General features: G+C 39.0%; 1 protein-coding gene across 8 annotated transcripts in view; it reads left to right on the top strand.

Moving 5' to 3' along the window:
- The first annotated feature begins 18,660 nt into the window (after positions 1-18,660).
- GPHN (gephyrin) overlaps positions 18,661-27,496 on the top strand; it is a 288,205-nt gene continuing 279,369 nt past the window's right edge. For 7 of the 8 annotated variants that reach the window (XM_017829764.1, XM_017829762.1, XM_017829761.1 and 4 more), the window contains exon 1: positions 18,661-18,771. In XM_017829764.1, the coding sequence (XP_017685253.1) occupies positions 18,708-18,771 (64 nt within the window). In that variant the 5' untranslated portion in view covers positions 18,661-18,707. Of the gene's footprint in view, positions 18,772-20,920; positions 20,986-27,496 lie in introns of all 8 variants that reach the window. The other variant, XM_017829760.1, reaches the window with a different exon arrangement.

Raw genomic sequence — 27,496 nt, 5'->3', positions numbered from 1 at the left:
AATTCTTGGAGATATGCTAAGCAGGTGGAAAGGAACATGGCTGCCAAACTGAAGCTCTCATTTAATTTTCTAGCTTGTTTTACCATTTTAACACTTATCTCCCAAAGTTGTGAAATGGTTCCCGAAGTCATGTTTCTAATTTTTAAATTATGTGGTCTAAAGTCCATCTGTTTTTATTCCAGGGATCTCACATGATCTAATAAAAGATATTCTCTCTTTTCAGAAGTTAGACCGTGATGACCACCACAACACTATAACTAAAAAATCTTTTTTTTTTGTTTTGCCATGCAAGTGCCATGTCCCTGATGATGACTTAAGATTGCCTGTCTCACCTTGTCTCCTTCATGGTAGTGGATCCTGTTGAATTGCTATGCACAAGGAGCTTTGAGAGAGTCATATCCCCACATCCTTTAGGGCATGTTCTTACAGGTGACACAACAGGTGACTCAGGTAATAAAATATTTACTGTAAGGGAGAATGGGGCCCCTTTTACTGACAGTAGTGGGAAGAGAGCAGTTGAGCAAAGCATCGTGTAACAATTATGTCATCTCTGTTGCCAATGCTTAATGTGTGGAAAACTTTGTAGGACATCATTTATTTAACGATTATATGTTAAAATGTCTTATATGATATTAAGTAGTCAGAAGGGATTAGATATATAAATTATAGAAACACTCTGATAAGGGATGATTTAAAAATAGAAGGGAAAGCAAATGTAATCACCCTTAAGGTCACAGCTAATGGCAAAATGAGATCTGTCTACCCCTGCTGCATCCACAGTAGTCAGCCACCAGGTGCCAGGGAGATGACATGAGTTTTATAGGTACCAGAAAAAAAGACTTGATTGGAAGAGAATTATCGAGAGGCACACAAGAAATAACACGAAGTAACCTAAGGAAGAGAAAGATTAAAATTACATTAACCTGATTCAATGCAAAATATTTCTGACAGTTCAAGGGTATCAGTACTTTATACCTCTTTCATATGAATTTTTGTCCATATATACTGTATGACCAGAACATAAGTAAAATAAATGGTTTTCCTAGAGATCTGTTGGCCATTCTGCAGCCTACTCTGTCATACCACAAATCTGGGGGATTTTTTAGAATTGTAGCTGCTGATACACCTACAAAGGGAAGGTACTGATAGTAGCATTAGCAGAGAGCAACCAGAGTCTTCAAGGGGCTGAATGGAGTGGGAATTTAGAGCTACTACCGGGTACTTGTGTCATCTTTTAGAAGCTCTTTTAGGAACTATCCTGACCTTCTCCCAAGTTACTTTCAATACTGGGTATCTTAATTTCATTAACATAAGACCTCCACCAGTACATTTTGAGATTTTTGTAGAAAAGGCCTCAATCTGTAATTTTTGGTATGTGGGTATTTAACCCACATATGTGGGTATGTGACATGTGCTAAAGTCTGAAGTGTAAGTGTAGTCAAGTGTAGACAAAACCACACAGCTTTGCATGAAACAGTCGATACGCTCTTAAAAATTCCTCTTCTAGAGATCTAAAGTAATTTGCACAGTGACATATAATTGGTTCCAGTCAGTAGACTGATTGCATTGGATTGAACTGCTAATTGCAGTTAGTGTTGCAGAATCAAGATGCAGTTCACCTCTTCGTGAAATATAACAGCTAGCTCTCACATGAAATAAAAAGAACAAGCATTTTATTATCCGGAAAGTGAAAGTTATTTTTTAGGAGGTAAAAATGGGATAAAGAAGAATTCAAAGACTGATCCAAAGAGAAATCATGGCACCTATGACAAATGGATTTCGTTGCCTAAGCTGAAAGCCGTGATCCGTGATCTGCAGCTGTACTGGCTTTCTGGGTGCAACCTTTTTAGCCTATCACTCCTTAGGTGGCTGTTCTGCTTTTCAGCATGCCCAGAACTGTTCCAGCTCAAATAGCTAGTCACCTGTTTCCCACCTAAGCCTTTTGCAGTCCAGAGGCAGAGCATCACTTATGTCACCAAGAAGTCTATAGTATGCCTGTACTATGCCTATACTACTTTTCACGTGAATTCAGAGGACTGGCCCATTGTCTTCAGTCAAAGCAGTAACAACACGCCCAATTTTTATATATTTAGCCAGTGACTAAAACACTCACCAGAGAAGCAGAAGTTTTATACCCTTCAATCTGCAGATATTCAAACCATCAGCTCCTACCTTCTAGGACAATATCCTAACAATCCTGGCTGTCCCACCACTTCTGCTAAAAACAGGAATGTAAAAAGAAGTGATTGAGTACTTAGCCAAGCAGTAGGGCAATGGGAAAGGGAAACAATTCTGGCCTCTGTTCATTCTCTGCTGCATTTTAGAAACGAATGGAGATCTCTCTCTTTGATAGTGTAAAGAACACTCACAGGCACTTGAGTGTTTAGGCATGCACTCTAGAAATGACTAGGAGAGCAGATTTACTCATGTTCTTGTAGAAGTGCTCCACTTATGCAAGTGATGCCAGCGCAGGCACAGGGAAGTGAGAGACAGGAGTTAACACTGGGCATATAATGACTTTTCCCTTTCCTAAAAATCCAAATCCATATTGGCTACCTGCAGGCAGCTCCCCACTCCAGCTGCTGCATCTTTGGTCTCACATCTACTTTCTGTACAGAGAATCAAGGTATCTATGTCTGACTTGTAATTTCCAAGTTATGGCACCTTAGAAACACAGCTTCTAACCTCCAATCCCTCATAATATTCAGATATGGTTTTAGCCAGGATACCTCACCTTTTAGGCCAATATGCACCATTAAGGACCACATCAGTCAAATCACTTGACAAAAATATTTTTCTTATGACAGTTTGCCTGAATTCTTCGTAAATCAACACACAAACTGATTCCACCTCTATCACAAAAATTGTTACTCCTTAACTTCTTTTAGATCACTGAGCCCTTTTTTAAAAGCAGTATCAGACAGTGCCTGAATGTGCACTTGCTGCACTAGAGGGAGTAGGAAGCTCATCTCTGCAATGGGCCGCTTCGCCTGATGCAAGCTGCTAGGGAAAACATGCTGTTTAGGGGCTGTGTGGGTGAGCAGGTTCCTGACTATTGGACACTGAACTGTGAAACAGGGACATCGTTAAAGATAAAAGCTCACACTTTCTGTGAGCTTTTATAATGTTTATAATTACTTGTTTCTGATCCCGGATCCAGGTGCATGCTATATACATGCCCCACCTTATCATGATTTTTATTTTACGTTTTAGAACAAAAATAGTTTGCAATGAGTGTCAAACACCCTCTGACTTTGCTTCTTTGTATAGCAAACAGCCTTCCACACCAGAGACTTGTTACAAATTTCTCTTCTAAAGATGAAAAAGAGGACTATAGGGATAGTGTAATCTGTTTCTGTCCTTAAATTACAGGCAAAATGACCCATGCTACATCAGTTAAAGAAGCTTTTCATAGCTGATAGGCATAGTGTAATCACTACTAAAAAACATCCATATGTTTCCATCTAAAATGCTCTAACAAGGGCTTTTCTTAAGAAAGAAAAATCCATCAAAATTCTTGAAGGAATCAGTGAGGGATAAATTTTTGTGTATGTCATTTTTCCTTTACTGTGTCAAATGAATGCCTGCATCTGTAAAATTGTAAATGTGACAAAGCAAGAGAGCATAACAAAGAGAAGAGATAACTTATAAAACTGCTTCTCATATATTGCTGCAGTAACTGTAGAAGCAGATCCTCTGCCATCAATAGGAAATAATGTACTTCCACTTACAGAAGCTATATATATTATTTACAAGTCACAGTGCCAAAGTCAAAACTACTGTTCTAGTAAGGTTCCCATGTCTTCAGCCATTGTAGCCACTTTTGCAATTTCAGATACTTTCTAGATTTCAATCATCTTCCTTTGTCTGCTTCCCTTTCACATTACTTGCTGGCCAGAAGGCAATAGCAGAATTCTCCACTTGTTTACCATCCCTCCACCTCTCTCTTCACGCCTATTTTCAGTTGTGATGTAGCTGTCTTTTTCTCTTGCTCAATCTTTTGACTTTTTTGTCTGACTATACTATCTTCACACTATCCTCATGACTTTCTTTCTTCTCTTTCATTCTTAATTCTGTCCTCCTCTCCTGGTTCTTTCCTGTCGACCTTCAAGCAGATCACAGGCTTCATTGTGTCAAAACTCACTTCCCTTTCCACAGCTCCCTATCCCCTCCTTTGGGATAAACAAGGCATATAGTCTGTTTCCTCACTTCTAGTTCTCCATGATCCATAACATTCTGGAAACAAATTTAAAATGTCATTAGTCTAATTAGTTTCAAGGTTCAAAGCTTTGAAATGTAAACTAGTGGACATAATTCTCCAGGAAAATCTGAAAGGGAGTAAGTTTTCTGAAGAAGAACTAGAATACCTAGAAAAGAAAATCTCTCATGAAAATATTGAAGTGCTTGGAACTAGCTTTGCTTCCTTTTACAGTGCTGTGTGAATGGATGAGGGAAAGACACTGCCATTCCACCATTTCCCTCTGCTCTCAAGATGAGCAAAAATAGTCAGAAACAAGTAACCTCCACAAGTCCTATGAGGAGAGGCTGAGGGAGCTGGGGTTGTTTAGCCTGGAGAAGAGGAGGCTCAAGGGAGACCTTATCACTCTCTACAACTACCTGAAAGGAGGTTGTAGCCAGGTCTAGTAACCACAGCAGTGTTGGATCAAGGGTTAGACTTGATGATCTCAGAGGTCTTTTCCAAGCTGGTTGATTCTATGATTCTATAATTCTCTGATTCTATGATAAAGGAAAGAGAAATCCATTTCTGGTTTTAGAGCCTTAGTATAGCACTATACAAATCTCGTTAGTCTCAGTTCAACTATACTAAAAGGTTTTGTTGGGGTGATGTAGAAAGGATTTAGAAGAAGAAAATCTGTGTTATAACACTGGAGGGAAAGGGCATCCTACATTTTTGTGGACATGTAATCAATATTTTAGGTTGCCTGTATTACCTAAATCAATTCAATTCAGGTTTGATTTGGGAAGCCTCTTCTTCTCTTAAGACTACAAGACATATTTTAAAAACTTTTTTCTTTAATAAATGAGGAATAGTTCTACTGTCTATAGAAACAGTCTATAGGAAAGAAAATGGAACAAGAGTTTTGAACATATTCAACAAGTTCCAAAGTTCTTTATCTCTATGCCCTTGAATAAGTCACTTGAACTTTCCATTCCTAGTTTCCTTAACTGTAAAAGAAATTTATACAACTTGTCTACTTTTGAGATTACTGGAGGAGGTGTACATTCCAAAAATTCTGTGAAAAATCCTGCCTCATATTCTTAAAGTTGTTTTATCAGCTGTACCTACCACTTAAGGGTAGAAGAAACCTCTGTAAGTAAAATCCACACAACTCTTTGAGAGCTTGCATTAAAAAATAAGAATTATTTGATGATGTGGAATTTCTTTTACTCATCTGAGAGAAGCAAGATGGATTTACCTCTCAGTTGACCAACACTAGGTCCTTTGTTTGAGATCTGTCAGAATTGTGACTCATGAGTTTCATGACTGAAAAAAAAAAGCCATGAACTATCATGTACAGGTAGGTAATACAAAGCAAGAAGGAAAATGTAAGAATAAAAGTTCTACCAACAAACAATCTTGTGAAAATGATAAATGCAGATTTAAAAAACAATGAGGGTTTTTTTGCCTTCAACCTTATTTTAAATTATGCTAGCAACCTCTTCTGAGTGCTAGCCGGACTGCAGGTCTTAGATGTCCCTTCCTTAGAGTCGTAATCGTAATCTTGACTATTAATGTACACCAAGCCTAAGACCAGTTAGTCTGCCTCATACTCAGGCCAGTTAATGTGGTGGGAATTCCTCTCACACAACTGTGTGATCCCCAGTGAGTCCCCTTCTCCGAGAACAGTGTGCCAACACCTAGCACAAAAGATATTTTATATTATACATCACAACAGTTAAAGCATTCCTGTAGTGCTGTTCAGGATCAGAAAATCTGGCCACAGAGTGCCGCTGTGGATGGTCTTATAGAACTGAACATTTCAAAACTAAGAAAGCAAAATCTGAGAAAAAGTTTGGCTTAGACACCTTGAGGGAAAAACGAAGCTGTTTTTTTCTTTTGATTACATTTTCCAAATGTCATTTCAGCTTCTCAGGTTTTTTTTCCAGCCAAGAATGCTGGAAGTAAAACTGAGATTTTGTTTCAAGGAGCAGAGAATTTAATAAAATATCACATTATTTGTGATTAAATAACCATGGTTGCCATCTCTGCTGCTCTACCATCTTCCCTAAAACTGAACAGCATTTATTTATATTAATTGCCATGTTGGGATCAGTTTGCTTATTCATGAAAGTGCTCCTGATCCTATACAGTATACATATATCACAGGCTTTCCTTCTGAACCAAGCATATTTATATCTATTTGCCAGCTAAAGAAACACAAAGTGCTATTGAATACTCTATTAGGCAGAAAAGATTCCTGCCTAAAAAGCCTCTAGAACTTAGAGAACTCCCTCTCGGGAGGGAGGGAGGGAGGAAGGAAGGAACTTATGTATAACACATTCCTGAATTCATTTTGAGAATAATTTTTGAGAGAAATGGCTAAGTTCTGAGACACATAACAGCTAACTGATGCTGTTAGTCTGCTTTTCAGTGTCACTTGTGAGTACTTATAGGAGTATGTTTTCCTCCAGAGTATCAGAGTTACAGAATATTTCAAGTTGGAAAGGACCCACACAGATCATCGAGTCCAACTCTGAAGTGATTGGCCTGTACAGGGATCGAACCCATGACCTTGGTGTTATTAGCATCATGCTCCAAACAACTGAGCCAATCTCAGGGTGGTAACAACTCTATTTCAATGACCCAAAGAACAAGAAGGAAAAGACCCTTAATTGTTAAATATTTGACCTCATCTTTAAATTAAAAACTTAGGCTTACTTAGAGGTAAAGTTTCACATTATGTTGCCAATGAAGGGGACAAGCCCCTTCCTTCCTTCCTTCCTTCCTTCCTTCTTTCCTTCCTTCCTTCCTTCCTTCCTTCCTTCCTTCCTTCCTTCCCTCCTTCCTTCCTTCCTTCCCTCCTTCCTTCCTTCCTTCTTCCCTCTCTACCTCCCTCCCTCCTTTTCCACTCCTTTTCTAATGACTGTAGTCACAAATTAGACCAATTCATTGATACAACAGAATATTGAACCACCAAAAGAAAAATATGATTACTCCATTGGTGCAATTTGGTGACTTTGATGCCCTCTGTGTACGTGTAGTTGCTAGAGCCAGTGCAAAAGAGAGGATGGGAAAACACAGCTATGAGAGGTAAAAGAAGCAGGAACATCCAGTTTGACCATATGCTTAATTGGATGCCACTGAAATTTATTAGACATGAAAAAGAAAATGTTATTTTACATAATCTAGACTATGTGTGAGTTATTGCTGTAATCAGGCAGCTTGGCTGCAGTACAGCCACCACCCTCAGGCAGTATGCACTACTCTGCACTGTGCAACAAGGGTCACTGACAATATCTACCAGGACTTAGAGCTTCTCTAAAAGACCTAGGCAATGAAGGGCACAAAAGTACTTCCAAGCTGTTGCAAATTTCAATCCGCCATTACAAAAATCCATTCCACAGTCAAGAACAGCTTTGTATGAATTTAACACGATCGATGAATTTATATGAATTGATGGTGAAAAACGATCAGTATCTCCAACAATCAATGATATCTGAAACTCAGGATCACATGCAGCATTTGTCCTCACCAGAACAGCTTATACAACTTTACCTGCATTCTAACATCAATTGCACCTTGTATCAATATACAGAACATATTTTAGAAGATCTCTTATATGAGCATCTCTCAAGGCATCTTATTTGTTTAACTGATGTTACAGTGAGGAAATACCAGGATTTTTCTATTTGAAAGATTACTTCCCTTATTCCTAGTACTGTAACAATAACAGAAAAAAACCCAAACAAACAGTTTTTTTCTACAAAGCAAAGATGAAAATCCTTCAGAGGTTTCACCTACTAAACAGATATTTTTCTACACGTAGCAGCTTTTAAAAGTTATACTGCAGCCTGACCACTGAAAACAGAAAAGGAGTTCCAGAGATATGAAGATATTCTCCTGAAGTACACAGAATATGAATGATAAACAATCTCTTTCAAAACAAAGTTCAAGAAAGAATTGCACTCAGGTCACATTTAAGAAAAGTGTATTTTGAAATAGTGAGGTGGGATATTCATATGTGTATGCCTATGTAGTACAAATATGTACTACCTGTCTGTATTTAAATATTGAATTCAAAGTTATAGGTCAACTGGCTTTCCTTACTGGTGGAAAGAACAGGTGGAAAGAATAAAATTCCAATGTACCAGCAGAAAGTTTTCCTGTTAGTTTCCTGAAACCCCAATACTCAACTAATCTACAAAGAGAAATGAATATATCTCATGTAAAGAACTGGAGAATTCTTTACTAAATGTAGCTTGGGAATATCTTGTTCAACTAAAACAGACAGTATTGTGTAAATGGCTGAAACAAATCACAGACATCAGACGATCAAAATGCTTATACTCCTTCCTGCTCTGAAATATTATGTGATCTTAGAGCAGCTCATAGTTTCTAAATACATTTGCAAATGCTGGGATCCTCAAAGCCAAAAAAGCATTTAGACATCTGATAGGTGGATGCTCAGCATCTTACAAAGTTATTTATGTTTTAGGGTGATCAAACTGGTAACAGTTACTGGCATTTTGACCGCAGTTCCTGACTCCTCATTATTTGTATAATCAACAATAAAAGAAATGAAAAATAATTTTGGAATACACACACATGAACATACATATTCATGCTTTTAGACATGTCTACATAAACACAGAGACACTGTCCCAAATGAAGAAGAGGTTTGAGCCCTCAACACAGTATTTCATATTTCATGAAATTGTTGTCATATAAGAAAGTAATACAGTTTTTTTGTAGTATATGGGAGAAAACATCTGGATTACTGCTCAAGGTACATCACCCTTGAAATGATTGACACTTGAAATCTGAGTATAGTCTAAAAACAGCGAGGAAAGTAAAAGGATATCATGCTCCCACAACAAGTTTATTTGTCACCTATGTCAAACGTCGAAAGGTCAGCTAGATAAAAAAGGACTTTCTAAGTAGTTGTCCAGTGGTGTGACAGATTGGTCTGTGCAATCCAAATTCAGGACTTCCAAGATCTTGTGTTGTAAGCTATGAACATTAAAAATGTAAAGTTGCCTGAATGGGAATCTAAGGGGGTTTTGTGACGACAATTCAAATTCTGCAACAGTTAAGAAATAATGCCGAACCAATTAAGCAGAGCCCCTGCAGAGCTCTTTTAGGGAATAAGAAGGTCCATATCCAACATAGAAATAAAGTGAAGATTTCTTGCTCTAGGAGACTGATCTGCTAGACTGATGGGTGTGTTGGGATGCTAATCCTGTAATCAGAGAGGAAGCTACCTGGCAGAAGCAGACTACATTGCTGCAGAGTAAATATTTTGAAATTGCAGGACCGAAGTTGTAAGACAGGCTCAGCATTCTGCTGTTGAGAACTAAGAAAATGCTTTATTTTGACAGCATGTAAGTCTCCCAATAAATTATTTTTAGCCAAAATGGAAATTGACAATGACATTGCAGTTTCTTTGATTTCAGAGAGACAATTTTGTAAAATAATGTCCTGGTTGCAGCTGGAATAGAGTTAATTTTCCTCTTAGTAGTTGATACAGTGCTGTATTTTTTATTTAGTTTGAGAATAAGACAAATATGAAAGGTCCTCCTAGTATGAATCTATTGCCTACTTATGAGCTATACATTGAAAATAATTATATTTTAATAAGAAGAAATCAAATTAATAACAGAGAACAGTAGAATACATGGGAAATGGTGTTATCCAATACCAGTTTGTCCTTGCTAGTCTGTCACTGGTTAACATGTTTTCCTGAGGCAGAGTAGCTAATATCCTAGAAAAAGTATGTAAATCATACAAAGTTAGGAACAAGGTCAGTAAAAAGTGTATTTGTCCTGCTAAGTTATATATTATAAACACTGATCTAAAGTTACTTCAAGAATACCTTAATGTCACCTACTCTAAATGGAGTTATTGGAAAACTGATAAAATAAAATTACTTTGTTTTCTCACTCACGTAGTTCCATAAAATGAGCAGCAACTACTGGACATACACTAAATCACTATGCTACTGTTTAGGTGGACAGCTCTATATGTAGTGTAGAGGTGAACCCATGCCTGAGCACAGAGCAATACTCAGACTCACAAATTTAGGTGCACCTAATGGTAGAATGGTAGAACCCAAGAGGATGGTAAAATATAGATTATTAAAAATTGTATACGTGTAAGATACTTTAACTATATGAACCTATAATTGTATTCAGGAGCTACTATATATGTAATTCTGAACTTCTCTANGGTTTATTAGAGTCAGCCTAAGCAGCTACTGAACTGGGATTGAAGATTTCTGGACACATGTAGTTTTGATTAAGTTTCTTAATCTTTGAAAGATGGGTGACAGATCTCAATTTCCAAGTAATTCAAAACATACAAGCAAAGATTGATATGTCAGAATTATACAATAAAAATAAATATGCACATTGTTAACTACTTGTAATTCCTGTTTCTACATGAATAAGTTACTTGTTGTAAAATATAATTTGAAGTGATCACTGTGTTTCAAAGTTGATAAGCAGTTACAGTCACACAAAAATAGACAAAAATTTAGAAATATTGCAATTAAATATGAGACAAAGTTTGTATGAAGTGGTAAAATATCAATTTTTCTAATAAAACTGGCTAAAAAGAACAAGAGTTTGACCATACAAACTGCTGGTATAGTTAGAAATACTACCTTTTTTCCATAGTTATTGTCTTTTGGGATGCCATTTCATGAAGTGTGGCAAGCCAGTGAAAGAAACCAAAGAGGACGGTCCTGTGCCCTTTCCAAGTTTCAACTGGTCTCTGCCTCCCATTCATACTAATTGCTGTGCTGTCTCTGGCACTCCTCAGATCCATCTGTGAGTGAGTTTCCTGCCAGACTGTATTAAATCCTGCACAGATTTCTGCCATAGGAGTGAAATGCATTGGCTGATGGAGGAGTCTGATGAGTGCAGTGCCAGAGAGGAGTAAGGATCAGGTGTGGAGAGAGAGTGTGGGGGGCAAGAAGAGTGGAATAGGATGATGCAGTGATTCACCTGCAACTTTAAATCCCCTCTCTTAGGTATAGGAACACTAGGACCTGAAATGCTAACATTTTCAAAAGACATTTTAATCTTTCTTTTCAGCATATTTTATTTTCTCTTTGGAAATTGCCAGTATGGCTTAATAAAAGTCAATCAAATAAGATCTAAATTAAAATCAAAGAGAAAAAAAATATTTCATTTGTGGTTGAACTGAATATTCAGTAAAAAATAACTTTTTAGTATTTCTTATTTTGCTTAGAAACTTCTGCATTGATCCAATAATGTATTAAAACATTTTTGGATTTTTTTTTCAGATGGGATTGATTCTGTGAGAATGGTTAGCTTAATTTATTTAACTGTCTTAATTAATGACAGTAATACTTAATGTGCATAAATTTATATAGGTTGGACTTAAAACTTCAGTATTGACAGGTGGAGTAAAAAGGGACAAGAAGGATTTCAGTTAAGTGGGGGAGAGAGAAAAATTGATTTAGGTCATGAATATGATTATCTTAGAAGCAAGGATCTGGAAACAGAAACACCTCACTTCTAGTCTCTGATCCAGTTTTAGATTAGAAGTTGATTAAAACTGTGATTAGAACCCAGGTCTCTGTTTTCCCAGGTGAGTTCTTTAATATCTCAAATAATCAGTCACACTTGGGTATTCACCTTCTGGCTTAAGAATAATTATTTACTTACTCAAAGTACAAAAGCTGTAAACAAGGATTGAAATCCTTACCCCATCCAGAACAGCTTCCAGAACTTGCTCCCTAGAACACTTGGAGGTGTAGATTTAAACCCAGATTTCAGCCAATATTTGACTGGAGAGCTGAAATACTTTTTAACTTTCAGGTCCCAGCTGAATGCCCTGTCCAGGTTTGTCTTTCTGTTAAGGTGAAACCCAAGTGTGTGTCTGTATGCTGCTTCAGCTGGAGCCAAGAAGACTGTGGCAAGTTGTTAATCGGGAAACCATAATATCACAGTATCCATCAGCAAGTTGGTTGTGATGCAGCCAGCACCTCTGTTACCCTCCTCTCTATAAAACCAGAGTAGTAGTGGCTAATCTTTCATCAGGATAAGTACATTGATTGTGATATACCTGGACACTCAAGCAATGACTGTTAATATCAGCATTTCAAATAAGCAGTGAAGAAGGACGGGTAAGCCCATAGAAGACTTAAGTGTGCCATGGAAATGCAAAAACCCAAAGAAACGTTTGTTACTGGAAAGCTTATTTTTCTGTGTTTTTCTGCTTGAACTTTGATTAACTGTGGAAGAAGTAGATTACTGATAACAACAACCTGACTATATTGGAAATTTAAGAAGTATCTGAGATGAAGCTGAGGCAAGAAAGAGTTCTGGAGCAAGACTAAATAGACTACTACAGAGTGTATCCAACAATTTTTAGCCCCGTCTAAACCAAAAATATACAAAACCCTAATAGTACACACAGGATGTGTATTAAAATCTCCTCGCATTTAATGTGACTACATAAAATGGCTTGTAAATGTGCTATGTCATTTGTGTCATTTGGTAATTTCATAGTCACATAGGTGGCAAGCCTCTTCTAGAGGTCTACTTTGCAAAGATGTATAAGCAGAAACAGCAAATAAGGTACTGATCAAGATCTTGAAAAGCAGAAAACCAAGAAAACTCAAAGAAAAGGAACAGACATGAAATCTTCTCATACCATCATTGACTAGGCATTAAAGATAGTGCACACAACTGGTTTTGTAGAGATAGTCTATGAATCACAACAAAAAATATTTCTGGGTGTGAGGGATGTAGTCAACTCCTTAACCAAACCAACAGTAGTTTGGTACAGGCTCCAAAGAAGGTAAAGGCCTGAGCCATAGCTGGGCCAAGAACTCCTACAAAGGAGCAGAGTGACCCAGTGAGCATGATGTACATGAGCTTGGGACATGGATCACGTGTATGCACATGAATAATGGATGTCTTTTCCAAGACTCATTTATCAAGGAACAAAGGAAGTTGTGGGTACAAGGAGTCTCTTGCTTCCCATTGTATGCAATTTCACTACAAGCCAATCACTCCATACCATAAATATGACATTAATGTCCTAAATCAGGGTTGACAACATTGGAGAAGCCATGGCTACTTGCTTTTTGCCTGACTTTTATTTGGTGATACAGTTACATACGTCTGAAGGTGGACAAACCCTTTGAAAGTCACTGTCACATAGTTCAGACCTGAAACACAATATTAGACAATGAATGTTGGCAAATTTGCCTTCATTCAAGCTGGCAGGAGGCTGCAGCTGCCCTTCACCACATAGTATCCTTCTCTTCCTTAGTGGATCTATTCTAGTAGTTTTAATGCTTCTATTAAGTCAAAGCAAACAACATGGCATGGTTTCCTGCAGAAGCAAGCTGACAGTTTTTCACTTTTGGCCACAGTACATGATGACCATTTGTGGTTAGTTCATTCCAAAATATTATAATTTAATTTGGGTTCAAAATACTTACTTCTCTTTTCTCTTTCTGCCTTATTTCATACAGTTTGGAGTTGTCTTCCTTATTAAACAAGATCAAGATTCCTTGAAGTTTTATATCACCTCTTAAAAGGAAACAAGGGGAAATACAGATAAAGGAAAATAATGTATGGAAAGAATTGATTCAGCTCAGCTCATCAGAATTCTGAATTTAGTTTACATGAGATACAAAAGCATTTTCCTGCTTTTCATATCCAAGTCCTTAATGAGGCAGTTTTGTCAAAGTGAAATCTCAAAAATAGAATGTTCCAGTAAGATGTCTTTTAAATCTGTCTACTCTTTGTGTATGCTAAACTCATCAACTGCTTTTCTAAAATAGCTACTGTTTTGCAGCAAACGAAGCACAGACAATTGAATGTGTCAACACCACTCATGTGGAGTCACACTAAGATTCATTTATTTTTGTCAGGAACCCATACTAGTAGTGAATCAACAGCACTGCATTTGTAGTCAGATGTCACACATATTCCATATCTATCTCAAAACCTTGGTTCTGCTCTCAGATGGGTTGTACACTGCAGTAAGGGCTGCAGCGACCCAGAAGAACTGGCACCTGGGAGCATCAAGATTGCCTTTGGCTGGCCCCATTTCCAAATTATTCTGAAAGAAAGGAAACCCTTTTTTAGAGTGCTGTTCTTCAAGAAAAGCCTGGAACAGATTAGAATAACTACAGCAAAATATCTGGTGTATCTTCTTTAAGGCGGGACCGAGAAAGAAGACTTGTTGTAGGACCAGCTCAATGAATGATGGACAAAACGGTAATGATGGTGAATCCAAAGGGAATCCTTATCGGAGGATCTCCACTGCTCCTTACTGATGGATTCAAGCCCTTGTTACTAAGCTGAGGGTATACTTCAATTTGGAACTTCCCTGCCTGGCACTTCTTGAATTCTGTCAGGGAAGGTCTGGACAGAAATTAGTATGTTTGCATAATGCAAAAAACCACACTAGTCCAACATGCCCTGGACACAGATCTACAGAACATTCTTTTCCAAAGACTCATGGAAACAGAAACATTTCTTCAACTGAAAAGCAAAACAGCAACATCTGAAATCTCAGATAAAGAAAAGACAAGCTGGGTAGACCTACTTTGTGCATTAAATAAAGAGAAGATATGGTTTTACTAAAACCTTTATCATGGGAAGGATGATGGGGAAGGAAGAGCTTTTGCTATTTTGGTCTGACCAGGTATGAGAGTAAAAAACCAAAAGGCCGCAATGTATTTGGATTGGAGGCAACTCAAATGGTTATTACTACCACAGAGCCACCAAAGTCATACCATAGAAGCTCAGTAAGTTTCAGTCTTCCAGATGTTTGTTTTTTTTTCCTAAGAATATATGTGAGGTTGTATCCTTGAGCATATGGTGCCATTTCAAAAGTTACACCACAGTAGGCAGCTGAGTAGGAAGAGGCAGGGAGGGAAAGAAGCTGTATGCATGGATGTCTGTCAAGGCCACCTTTCCTTCAGAGTTTTCCACATGCCTGTCATTGCTGCAAATGCCCATATTGCAAATTGTTAAGCTAAGTTGTGATGTAGTTTGTTACCAAGTGGAAGAGTTAACAGCTTCTCTCATTTTGTAATCTCACAGACATAGGCTATTTGCTTAACAGACAAATTCAACCTTGCAAATATTGGTGCAGTGCAAGCAATAATGCACTTTTACCATAAACAAAACATATTTCCCTCCTACAATAGTTAAGACAATCACTGAATTTGGGTTCCTACTCATGACTGGAAGTGTAAACCCAGAGAGGGTTCTCAGGAGGCCTCTGGCAAAGGTGGGGTGGCGAGGATGGACTATGGTATGGGCCACTAGGACATTCAGATGGTTTTTTAACCTTACGTAGCTAAAATGTTGTGCATGTTCTGTATATTCCCTAGATGCTTTCCCAAGGGAAGGAACTGTTTGGAGAAATCACCTCTTGTACCTTCTTTCAGAGCGATGAATATTGTGCTATATCAGTGGCTACATATAAAATGTTTATACTATTCTTTTTCAGACTTTATAGATCAATATGGACTATTTAAATGTATCAGAAACTAATAACCTGTAGTAGACTACTTTAAAACAATGGCTGCATTGGAAAATCTTTGTATTTTAATGTCCAAAAGTTAGTTTTCTGACCCTTTATAGACTCACATTAATAAGCTGGGGGTTTCCTAGTACTCTGTCTCCTATTACTTAACCACTGAGCTAGCTAGTCTCTTGATCTTACTTGGATTTGCGCCAGAAATAAAATGGCACAGAAATAAAATGGTTTGAATTAGATTAATGATTCATTAAGCCAGGTATTTCATGACTTCAGTAGGATTTGTACCAATGGCACACAGCTGAAGAACCATGTTCCACTGCTGATCCAGCTAGCCAACCAGTTGAAAATAAAAAAGAATAGAGTTAATGAATTACATTTAAGGAGCCATTGAAAAAAAAAAATCAAACCTATGTGACAACAAAACTATGGAAATTATATTGAACACCTATTCTAAATATGAATTGTCAATGAGTTTTTAAATCATCCTTGCCCACATTGTAATCAAGACAACAAACTGGTATCTTCTTGTAATCATACTGAAGTCTGTTTTTTTTAAAATTAAGATTTCTACAGGTATCTAAGGAAGTGCTTCCTGTACGCCAAAACTGTTACAGCCAAATGAGTAATTAAAATATGTCATTCTGTAGTGCTCATAAAATAAGAAAGGCCTCAATGTTGGCCAGTAGACTAAGACTACATGGAATAAACATGTCTGGCAGAGCCAGCTTAATGAAAGGGTGGTGGTTTAGTTATTGGAGAGGTATTGATAATTAACAGCTGGCAGGTAAAGGTAAAAAGTTTGCTGAAATGTTACTAAGTTGAGTTATACTTTGACATGACTGGGACAAAATGTGACTATCGGCTGTATATTGACTTTGATGATGAAAACTTGTTTTTCTCTGGACAGTCAACATGGACTCTGGTGTGGATTGCCAGCATATTTTCTAGAATGTCTACCTGCAGTAAAAGGTTTCTGCATCACACACACTTGTTTCCTTACTCTGTCACAAACCTGACTGCAGGACATCATTCCATTCTCTTGAGCTATCATGGATCCATTATATTAACCATCTTTTCACATCACAGTAACAAACCCCCTATTATCAATTTCAGCTTCTTCTTTATTCAGTCTTCAAAAAATTTGTAAACTTACTTTGTTATGTTAATAAAATCATCTAGTACATCTCTATACAAAAAAATCTAATACAAACCCCACTAGTAGGCATTTATAAGCCAGAAAGTAATAAACCTAATGTTGTCAGTGAAATCTGAATTCTGCCCCTCCTTCTTAACATCCACAAGAGCAACAAATCAACAGGCTACACAGGGAGACTGTGAGATGCTCTGAATAAACAATACTGTTTTTAGTGTAGGGTGTGAGAATCCTCTGCAGGAAGCTACAAAATGTCAAGCTATTTGCTTGTACTTTAGATAATTTCAGATACGTTTGCAAAAAAAAAATAAATCTTTTTTCCTTGTCTAAGGCAGAATATTCAACACATAGTGACTGAACCCGTGAGGGAACAGCAGTATGAGCACCAGCGATGCAGTATATCTTCAGTAGCCATGCTGTTTTGGGTTCAGGCTTACACCCACCCACATATGTTGTATTATACCATTGCATAACCAGAGATCCCTGGAGCCTGAATTCTCAGTCTCTATGGCTGCACACACTGTAGCTGCTGTGCCAATATAGAAATACTGATATCGTGTGCTGGTGCACCACCCCATCAAAGTGCTACTAGTGTGACTTTCCCTGAGATAAAGGATATTTCTTCAGCCCTTTGGTTTTTCTTTGTGCTAGTTGTCCATCTGAGAAAATTATATGCTAGAGAAAACTCCTGAAATGGCTCATTTATGCCTACGCAAATTACAAATTCTTTCAATAATTGCTTGTTAGGATGCAGTCAAAAGGAGACTAATATGGAGTCTATTAACAAGGTAGCATTGAAAACTCAACTGGAATATCCTAAAATATAAATACCTGCTGAAGTAAGAGGGCTTGAATTTTGACAGTGGGTTGTCATTTGCAGTCAATGATGTTGTTGTTAAATGTGGAAGACATTTGCCTACACATCCAAAATGAGTTTAAATATTTGCTTCTTGAGAGTTTCCACTGTCATACAGAAAGACAAAAAAAGATACTTGCTATGACAATAAGTTGCTTTATCTAAACAACTGTTGCTTTAGCTTTAAGCTCAGAGGAAAGGGGAAGGTCTCACAGGTGAGGGAAGGGGAATGGCCTGAGAAAGTTCCAAAAACACCTGGCTGAGCCCAAGGGGACTCAAAAGTTGGTGGAAAAACTTTGTGGTTTTGTATTTCTCACTCAGAGAAAAGGAGGCTCATGGGAGACCTTCTCAGTCTCTACAACTCTCTGAAAAGGAGGCTGTGGGCAGGTGGGAGCTGGTCTCTTCTCCCAGGTAACAAACAGCAGGACAAGAAGAAATGGCCTCAAGCTGCACCAGGGGAGATTTAGATGGGACATGAGGAGGAATTTCTTCACAAAAAGGGCGATTAGACATTGGAATGGACTGCCCAGGGAGGTGGTGGAGTCACCATCCCTGGACGTGTTCAAGAAATGACTGGATGTGGCACTCAGTGCCATGGCGTAGTTGACAGGGTGGTGTTCGGTCATAGGTTGGACTCGATGATCTCAGAGGTCTTTTCCAGCCTAACTGATTCCGCGATTCTGTGATTTCATGCTAGCCAAAAGCCGGGATGATGACCACCCTTGCTGCCGATCTTTTCCCACTATCTGAGGTCTGAGGAATTTAATTCTCAGCTCCGCGTAACCAGACGGCGGTTCTGGGGGCCGGCGCACTCGGCACTGGATTGGTGCTGCCTGCGCCGGGTGCAGCGCGCGGATCTCGCCCTCCCCTCGCCCGCGCCGTTGTACCCGCTGGCCCCGCCCCCCGCCCCGCCCCCGCCCCGCCCCCTCTGCGCCCGCGCCGTTCCCCCCCCGGCAGTGCGGAGCTGCGCCGCGAACATGGCGTCCGAGGGCATCATCCTCACCAACCACGACCACCAGATCCGCGTCGGCGTCCTCACAGGTACGGCCCGCGCCGGCCGCGGCGCCGGGGGCACAAGAGGGGCGGTCGCGGGTCGGTGCGCGCCGCGGGCCGCCCTGCGGGGTGCCCTTTCGGCCGCCTTTCTCTCCCGTGGCGGCGCCGCCGCCGCCGCGCAGGGAGCGCCGCTCCGCCGTGCGCGCGGTACCCGAGGCCCGGGACCGGGGTCGGGGCGTGGGGGCGGCGCTCCGGCCGCCGGCGGCAGCGTGAGCGCGGGGCCGGGCGGTGCTGGGCAGCGCTGCCGCAGGCGGGCGGGCGCCGCAGCCCCGGGACTGCCCCGGGGTAACCGCGCCGAGGGGACGGGGCGCGCTGGTGGGCGAGTGCCGGAGGGGCCGGGACGCGGCAGTGCTGCCTCCGAACGCGGCGGAGCCGTGAGTGCGAAAGCGCTGGAGAAGGGAGCCCTTGGCCGGCGCCGGCTGCGGGCCGGCAGGTGCCGGGCCTGCCTTCTCCGGGCGGGAGGCGGCCTGAGCTCCCGGCCGCGGGAATACCGGAGAGCGGCACGCTCCGCACGACAGGTCTTTTGGGATGGCTCCTTCCCCTCCCCCCTCTGGCCTTTGCTTTGGGCGAGGGGGATGCTTGTGTGCTCTCTGTTGGGAGGGGGAGGAGGGCATTTATGATGCTGCTGCTCATAGCGCACGGATGATCCTTTAATAAACCCCTGGCACATGACCTGCGGTGGCTGCACAGAGGGGCTCCCGGAGCCAGTACGTGTGTTGCAGGCCGGGGGGTCTCTCTGGGGGGCCTTTGCGGGTATCTCGGTGCCTCGCAGCGCTCGGCGCTCCGGGGGGCGCGCGTTGCGCTCAGAAGCGGAGCCCCGGGGGGTTCCAGAGTATCAGGGCGTAAATAGCGTTCCTGTGCGAGGAAGGCGCGAGAGATTTTAGCGAGATTTTTGGGCGTCAAGCTGAGAAGGTTTCACCGGGAGCCTGGGAAGACATGACTGTTCACGGAAAGCGGCGTTGTGAGCTCGCTTAGGAGTCGGAGGATGTTCGTACTGAAAAGGGGGTACGTTCATGGGAGAGGAGGCCTGGATTTAACCCGAGGGTTATTTGTTACCGCCGGCAGTGTTTAACCCGAGCGGCACGTTCGGAACCGCCCGTGCCCGCGGGAAGCCCCGGCGCTGTTCCCCTGCCGGGTGCTGATCCCGCCGCCGGGAGGGCGAGGAGTGCCGGAGGGATGGTGCCCTTCCCTCCTTCCCTGAGAAGCGCTTGGCCGCAGGATGATTTTGACAGTAAACTGCTAGAAAAGCAGGGTATGATACAAGTGGAAACCCTTAGCGTTGCTTTCAAATTCCAGGCAGTCAGATCTTTAATAAGGACAGAGTGGATTGGACCAGATGCAAAAGTCAGATGGGGGGGTGGGGGGTGTTCCCTTTGTTCCTGAAGGCTAGGACATGCCTGCCACTACCTACTACTGTAAAAGTTAAAGTGAGAATGGGGTACCTGCTGACAGAATGCTCTTTGCATGTTTTGTACAACTTGATGTTCTGTAACTTGGATTGTTATTTTCTTTTGATCAGTGAGTTGTAATAATTTTCATATGTAATTGTTCTCAGAATGCAATACCAGATACATATAGTGTTATAATAATTTAAATAACGATCAAGTCTTGCAACAAATTCAGATAGTCTTTCAGAATATATTGGTTTTTACTTTGTACTATAAGTCCTGTTTGATCACTGTTAAACTCTTTCAACTTTGTATCATAATTTGCAATTCCATTGAGAAGAGCTTGTGGCCTGATTTTAATTTTTTGTTTTTAAAGGAAAACCAAAAGTCATAACCAAACAGAACAGTTTCAGCTCTTTTCCCCTTCATGTAATTGTTTTGAATTCCAGACTGAACATTTTTGCAAAGAATTATTTTGCCATTTTGAAAGGGCTCACCTTGGTTTCTAACAATTTTCCTAGCCCACTTTTTGTGTATGTTTTTAGACATGAAATAAAATTTTATATAAATGTGTTACTTTAATAGCATACATTGAACTAACCTTAATTATTTTTCACTCTAGAATTTCCTTTAACCCCAAAAGAGAACATTTGTACTTTGGAGGGTTTGGACCCCCTAGCTGTTTGTGCTTTTTCAGCTGTGGAAAGACAGCAAACTAAAAAATTCACTCTTCTGAATTTTTCTCATAGAAATGAACTAATAATTGCTTCTTGGCTGGTGTCTGGAGGAATAGGTGTGGAAATGGAAAGATTAGGTATCCAAACTGTTTTTTTTTTTTATTTTATCATTTAGAATAGCTTAGTGATCAGAAATTAGATAAATAACATGAATCTCTTAGTTTTTCAAATTAAGATCATAGCCATATGTTTGTTTTCTTAGCAGTATATACTTGTGGTCTTACCAGCACAGGAATACAGATTTATGTTCCTGTTGGACCTGGTATGTGCAGTTTAGAAAATAATTGTTTCTGCACTTTATGGTCAAATGCAGATGGAATTTAAATTTGCTTAGAAGCAACTCTGTTTAATTAATTTGGAGTAAATTTCTGTGTTTATTTTTAAATGAGGACATATAAAAAATTATTTGGGCACATTGTTAGTCTTGTCTGTTGTAGAGACTGATGCACATGGCTCCAGAGTATATTCATACAGAGTGAGTAAAGTTTGCCATGTAGCTCAGTTTCATTGCATTCAGTTTTGTTTTGGATAAGTTACTGTATTTCTTTGTGGTTGGTAGACCGCTGTGTTTATGTGTGTATTGCTAGTTTCCATCTAGAAACAAATATATACTTTTTTCACTTGTGACAAATTAAGACCACTGCAAGGGACTAGAGAAATAGAAATTTTGTTTATTGTTTACCCGAAGTAACTTATTGTGTTCAAATGCAAAATTATGTAGAATGTAGCATCTTGGGCTTTTTTACAAATATTGCTTGTTAACTTCTCTTATATCCAAACTGTCAAGGTCTCTTAATTAAGAGTCAATGATAAGAATAGAGTCCATAATTAGGACATTTTTCTCAACGTGAATTAACTGTCTTCCTGAAATCAGGAAAAGTACTTTAGTGTATACAGCATCTATGGATTTGCAAATGTCATTCATATTTATTTTTCAGTTGCTATACAGAAAGTTGTAGACTTAAGCTTCTTTACTGAAATAGTAGAAAATATCAAAATGACAGATTGCAAAACTGTGAAACTTGTAAACTAGAGGGTTGTATCTTATGTGAATAGGAAGTCTCACTGGTTTGTGGTTAGAAAATTGCGTTCCAATATTTGTGTCTTATTGTTTTAAGAAGTTTTGCAATTTGTGAAAAGAGTGCAACTGTGGAACTGTCCTACTCAGCCCCAGTGTTTAATGAAGTGTTCAGATTAAAGATACTGCTCACTTAGGTTCCAAACCTAGGTTTTCTGTTTCCTACCTTTGATATGTAGTGCAGGCACATGAGCAAATAAAAGAGGTTCAGTGTTATGTTGTCATGAGGTTACCCTTACGGTAAAATGGATTTAAAAAGGGCTGCAATACTAAAGGTCAGATTGGGAGATTTTTTGTGATGGAGTAACAGAGTTGGGCTAACAATGGCCAAAGCTTTGTCAATTAAATGTTCTTGATACCTTCTTTTAAAAAAGAAACACACACAGAGTAACAAGAAATGTGGGGTAGGTAAACAAATGCAAAAGAGGAGACGTATGCATTTATGGTAAAGGTTGGATTATATGTATGCTCTGTATGTGCTGTTGTGCACCGATGCTTCCTTAGTAAAATAAAAATCTGAATTATTCTGGTTGCCCCTTGCAAGCCTTTCATGTTTGGAATATCTCAAACAGAACAGTTGTTAATCAGTTACTAGTGGTGTCAGGTTATTGAACCTGGATTAGTAAGTACAGAATTTTGTAATGCTAAATTTGGCTAGAAAAGGGGAGAAAAGGTGCTGTGCCCGGAGTTGAATCAGTATTAGGTCCACCTTCACTGGTGGTGACATTGGTAAAAGTTGCATAATCTGTGACCTTTCTTGTTTTGAGAGGCTAAAGCAGACCCTTGACTAGAACTGTCCAGAGAGATCTAAATGATGTTGCCATCTCCACTAGCCTGATGGAAAAAACCATACTCTTATTTCTCCCTGATCGCTCTTATTTTGTCTTTTTTTCCCTCTCCATCCTCATTTTCTTACTTACCTCTCTTCTTGTTTTCTTTCCAGTAAGTATCTAATGTAGCTGGTCAACACTTGAAGTTTTGTTACATGTTTTTCTTGTTTTGTCCCCCCCCTCGAATATTCCTGATAAAAATTTGTCAGATTTTGGGTTGGCTGATAACGCTTCATTCCTATAGTGGTACAGCCTTTCACCTTTGATTGTAAAAATATTTTATAAAGGGAGTAAGGGGTTCTGGCGAAATGCAACCCTTCACTAATGGTTTCTTCTTAAGGTGTATTGTTCTTCCTTTCTTCCTCTATGTAAAGATTAGAATATTTTGAAGGATAGCTGTTGCCATAGGCCTAGACAATAAAGCAAATATTTGTGAATGTGTAACCTCAGACCTTGTTTGTTCTCTTAACGCTGCAGTGTGAAAGATGACACGGGTCTGAGACCGCTTAGCTTTTTGAAATGATACAGTGTGGACATTGTCTGAATGCATCACTTTGAAGCAAACTCGCTTCTCAGATGGTGAGGGCGTTGTCTACTTGACAACCTCACGCAAAGAAGTTCCCTGGGCAGATTTGAAGTTCACTGATATGAATGTTTTGTAAACATTATCTTTGAGAAACATGGGGAACGATATACTGAGAATGTCACTATATGTTGGTCAGACTGTTTTAGAAATATATATGCTATCTGTTTTCTAACAAAAAAGTTATATGCCTGTCTCCTATTTTATGAGGAACATTCTCATGACTTTCCTCCAAGACTCTTCATTAATGACATGCAAGTTGCAAGATCTTTTCTCGGTGGTGATGCTAGTCATGTTTTGGACATGCATTGGAATTTGTGATAAACTTTCTTATAGAGGTGTGTGTGGGAGGGTGAGGACTGACAGTAGGTTTGCTGGGACTTACTGTCTAATTGTCTAAATTGAAGTTGCTTAGTTTTTTGCTTGTAATCTGACTTTCTCTCCAAAATTATGCCTTGTTGGGCACTCATCTTCAAAACAGATTAAAGGCAGCAGCTTTTCCTGGAAGCCTTAGTTTTCTTCCAAAAGCTTAGTTCAGCAAGAAAATTCTGGACATAGAGAAATGCTGCGCTTCCATTAAGAGTAAAACATTCTGGATTCGGAGCAACATTGATTTTCATCTTTCTCAGCTATAAGGCTGTCATAATGTTGAGTTTGTCCATAGACATTAGATCTCCCTCTTTGCCATTTGTAGCCGTGCGTCACAAAAGCATTTCTTTCTGATTTTTGATATGGCTATGATGATAAGCTTTAATGTCTCATGAATGTGATCCATAAAATTGCCCAGTTTCCATTTTATAGTTTATCTGTGCTTTACCTTTTAAACTAAAAGAGGAAGAAAGTCCTGGCCTTTTCCCCCTGTTTTTTTAATGTGCAGTGTGGAACAAAAATAAGTGACTGAAATCCCACTGTACTTACTGTTTAGTTTGTTTGCTACAATACTGTTTCTTTTGAATGGGAAGAAATGGAAACACTGAAATTAAGAGCATCTAAAGCAAGAGATTAAAACATCCCTGTATAGTTGGGAAATAATTAGTACCTACTTATGTAAGAAATGGCAATTAATTCGGAGGTTTATGTGTTTTTATAGAACAGGGGTAAGAAGTCTTGTGTATTCAGTGTTTCTTGATTTGGACTTTTACTTATCCATATACAGTTGAAAGACTTCCATCTTCACCCACGCTCCATGCCTGTAGATCATATTTAGCAGCACAGAGCATACCCATTACATTATGTTTTCATTTACTTTTCTAGGTTTGTATTTGTCTCCTTTTCTGGTACTGCAGGAAAACTTTCCGCGGTATTTACTGTAAAAGTTAGGGATTGTGTATTTCATGAGAACTGGCTTAGTTCTGGGAAAACCTTTAGTTGGTCTGGTGACCTCGTTAGCTGGACAATAGCAGAATATGTGATCATCAGGCCACGTTTTGGACAGTCTAGCTTACAAAAGCCTGATATGCAGACATAGTATTCCACCTTTAATGTTGATTTAGTCGCATCTGTCTGATTGTTTGTTTTTCAAGTGAGAGAGTAGTGCATCTTTGTTGAGAGGAACTTTTATATTATGTTAGGATTTCACCCACAGCTTTTCTGAAAATGTCTGTCTTGAAATTTATTACACTTCAAAAGCAAAGAAGTTTGCTGTGCAGTGCCTTTGTGAAGTAAAAGTTAAGATTTTAACTTTACTTTATTTTTAACTTTAACAGCTAAAAAAGTTAATTTTCAGTATGTGGGAAAATCTTTTTCGTATTCTGATGGTTAAAACAGTTCTGCTGAGAGGGTTTAAATTTTTTTTTTGTAGATAAGCAGGTATAACTTTTGTTGTCTGCAATTTATGAGATTGTTATGCAACAGGAGGACATGATTAATAAAAATGAGAACAAATTTTAGTTCTTGTTAAATATTTATAAGGTCTTGAAATGTGGATTAAGTAAAAGAAATAATTTACATTCTGTTCCTATATGTAGATGTAGTATGCAGCTCTTTACTGCTTAAATTGAAATTGTTTTGTGTTAGTAGTGTTGTGTATGACAGAATTCTTCTTGAAAGTTTAGCAGAATGCCTGAAAAAACTGTCCTTGGGGAATTGGAGGATAATAATCATAAAGTAAATGATCAGGTAGCAGCCTTTTTCCTGTGGAATGTTTTTAATTAATTAAAAAGTAGAACAGGCTTTCAGGCTTGTGGTTGTGTGTGGTTTTTGTGTTTGGTTGGTTTTTTTTTTGTTGTTAAATCTCAAGAAAAATAATTGAGAAAAATAAGTTAAAATCTAAAAGGAACAGTAATTGCATGAAAAAGTGCTTGGGAAAAATAGACTTAATTTGGCAGTTATCTTAGAAAGTCTCCTTTTGCAAGTAAGAGATTTGTATGTGATGTTTTGTTTACTTGTTTGGTTTTCATACTAATTTACCGAGACCTATTTTATGCCTAACTTGTCAAGTGGAAAAAAAATATCATAATCCCTTAAGAATAATATTCTGTGTACATTTTGCAAAATCTGGCAAAACAGGGCTCTATCCCACTGTTACAATGTGGGTGAATGATATTTTGTAAAGAATAAAATGCATTGTCTGTTCCTTCTGCTATAAGATAAAGCAGAATTCCACTGTCTGACTTCAATGATTAGGGAATCGCTGTGTATAGGAAAATCTATTTTGAGCAGTAGAGTGTTTTTTGATATATAGCAAGACCTGAAAGAACTGACTCAACATTAATTTAGCTCCATATGCGAGTTACCTAGAGCAGTAATCTTTAATAGTTTTATATGTGTTATGACACTTCATTATGTATTCAACATACCAATTATATACGTAGACCAATATAATAAATATATTAAGTATTGCTTATGTATTTAGGATCACAACTGTAGAAATACATGTTTCTCAGAAATACTTCTTCTAATTAAATTACATCACTTATTATGTAATAAAGCGAAGAAGCAGAATACATGTGGGCTTTGAACTATAATACTTCCGGGGCTTTTTAGTGCTTACTGTGTAGTTATGAAATTGTTAGTTTTCTTCATTGTCCTGTGTATTGTGGGGAATTTAAAATCTATGTGGAATATTTTTCCTTTGAATATTCTTTCTTGCATGTATTTTTTTGGTTTTCCTTGCTATCATATATGACTTTTGAGAGTTAAAAGTGGGAAGTATATGTTAAAGTATATGGTGTGGGGGTTTTTGTTGGTTTTTTTCCTGGTGTTTTAGGTTGGGTTTGGGGGGTTTTCTGGGGGGAGAGGGGATTATTGGCTTTTTTTTTTTGCCTTTTTTTTCTTTGGTGGGGTAAATGTATGGTGGAGAGGATTTATATTCATACTGAAATCTAGGAAGTGAATTGTTTATTCAGAATCATCTTTTGGGAAGTTGTATGAATGAAAAATAATATGCATACATCAGGAATTAAAATGATTTGCAGTAAAGTGTCCTGCAGATCTGCATCAGAAGGGAAAGGTTTCTAGGACCTCTGCAAATGATGCTTGCCATTAAAAAGAAAAATCCCATTTTCCCTTAGCAAGCTGCTCTTAATGTCCCAGGATAGGCCACTCGGGAAGGAATTGATAGCAAGATGTGAGATGAAGTCTGTAAAGTCTTCATTCCATAATTGTTGAAGAAACATTGAATGTGGCACTAGTTAGGAATTCTGCAAACCAATACACTTCTACTCTGCTGTTTCTTACCCCTTCTTGAGGCAGTTCTCATGGGTTTAGGAAGACCAAGCAGACTGCAAAAGGGAAGACATTATTGTTGGGCAGGTATGTGTCCTTTTACTTAGGTACCTGCAAATCTTGTCCTAGGGAAGTGTGGCGTGGCAGTATGTTTCTGGAAGAAGGTTTCCAGGTATTCAGACAGGTATTAGGTAGTTTCCCATGTACGTGGTCCTTTCATATGCTGTAGAGTGGTGGCATAGCAATGTAGACTGTGAGAAGCCAAAGGCTTACTATGTACTCCTTGTCAGAAACTTCACCTCAGGAAAAAACTGGGAGAAAGCAGCAAAATGCCTAAAGTAAGTACGTATCTGTTAAGAAAAATGCTTGTTTCTAGAAAAAAAAAAAAGGCAGAAACCCCCGTAAGATTAAAGGGAATACGTGCTTCTTAT

This window comes from Lepidothrix coronata, unplaced genomic scaffold, assembly GCF_001604755.1.
Source record: "Lepidothrix coronata isolate B3197 unplaced genomic scaffold, Lepidothrix_coronata-1.0 Scaffold168, whole genome shotgun sequence".
Taxonomy (NCBI): domain Eukaryota; kingdom Metazoa; phylum Chordata; class Aves; order Passeriformes; family Pipridae; genus Lepidothrix; species Lepidothrix coronata.
This window is presented reverse-complemented; position numbering and strand designations above follow the sequence as displayed.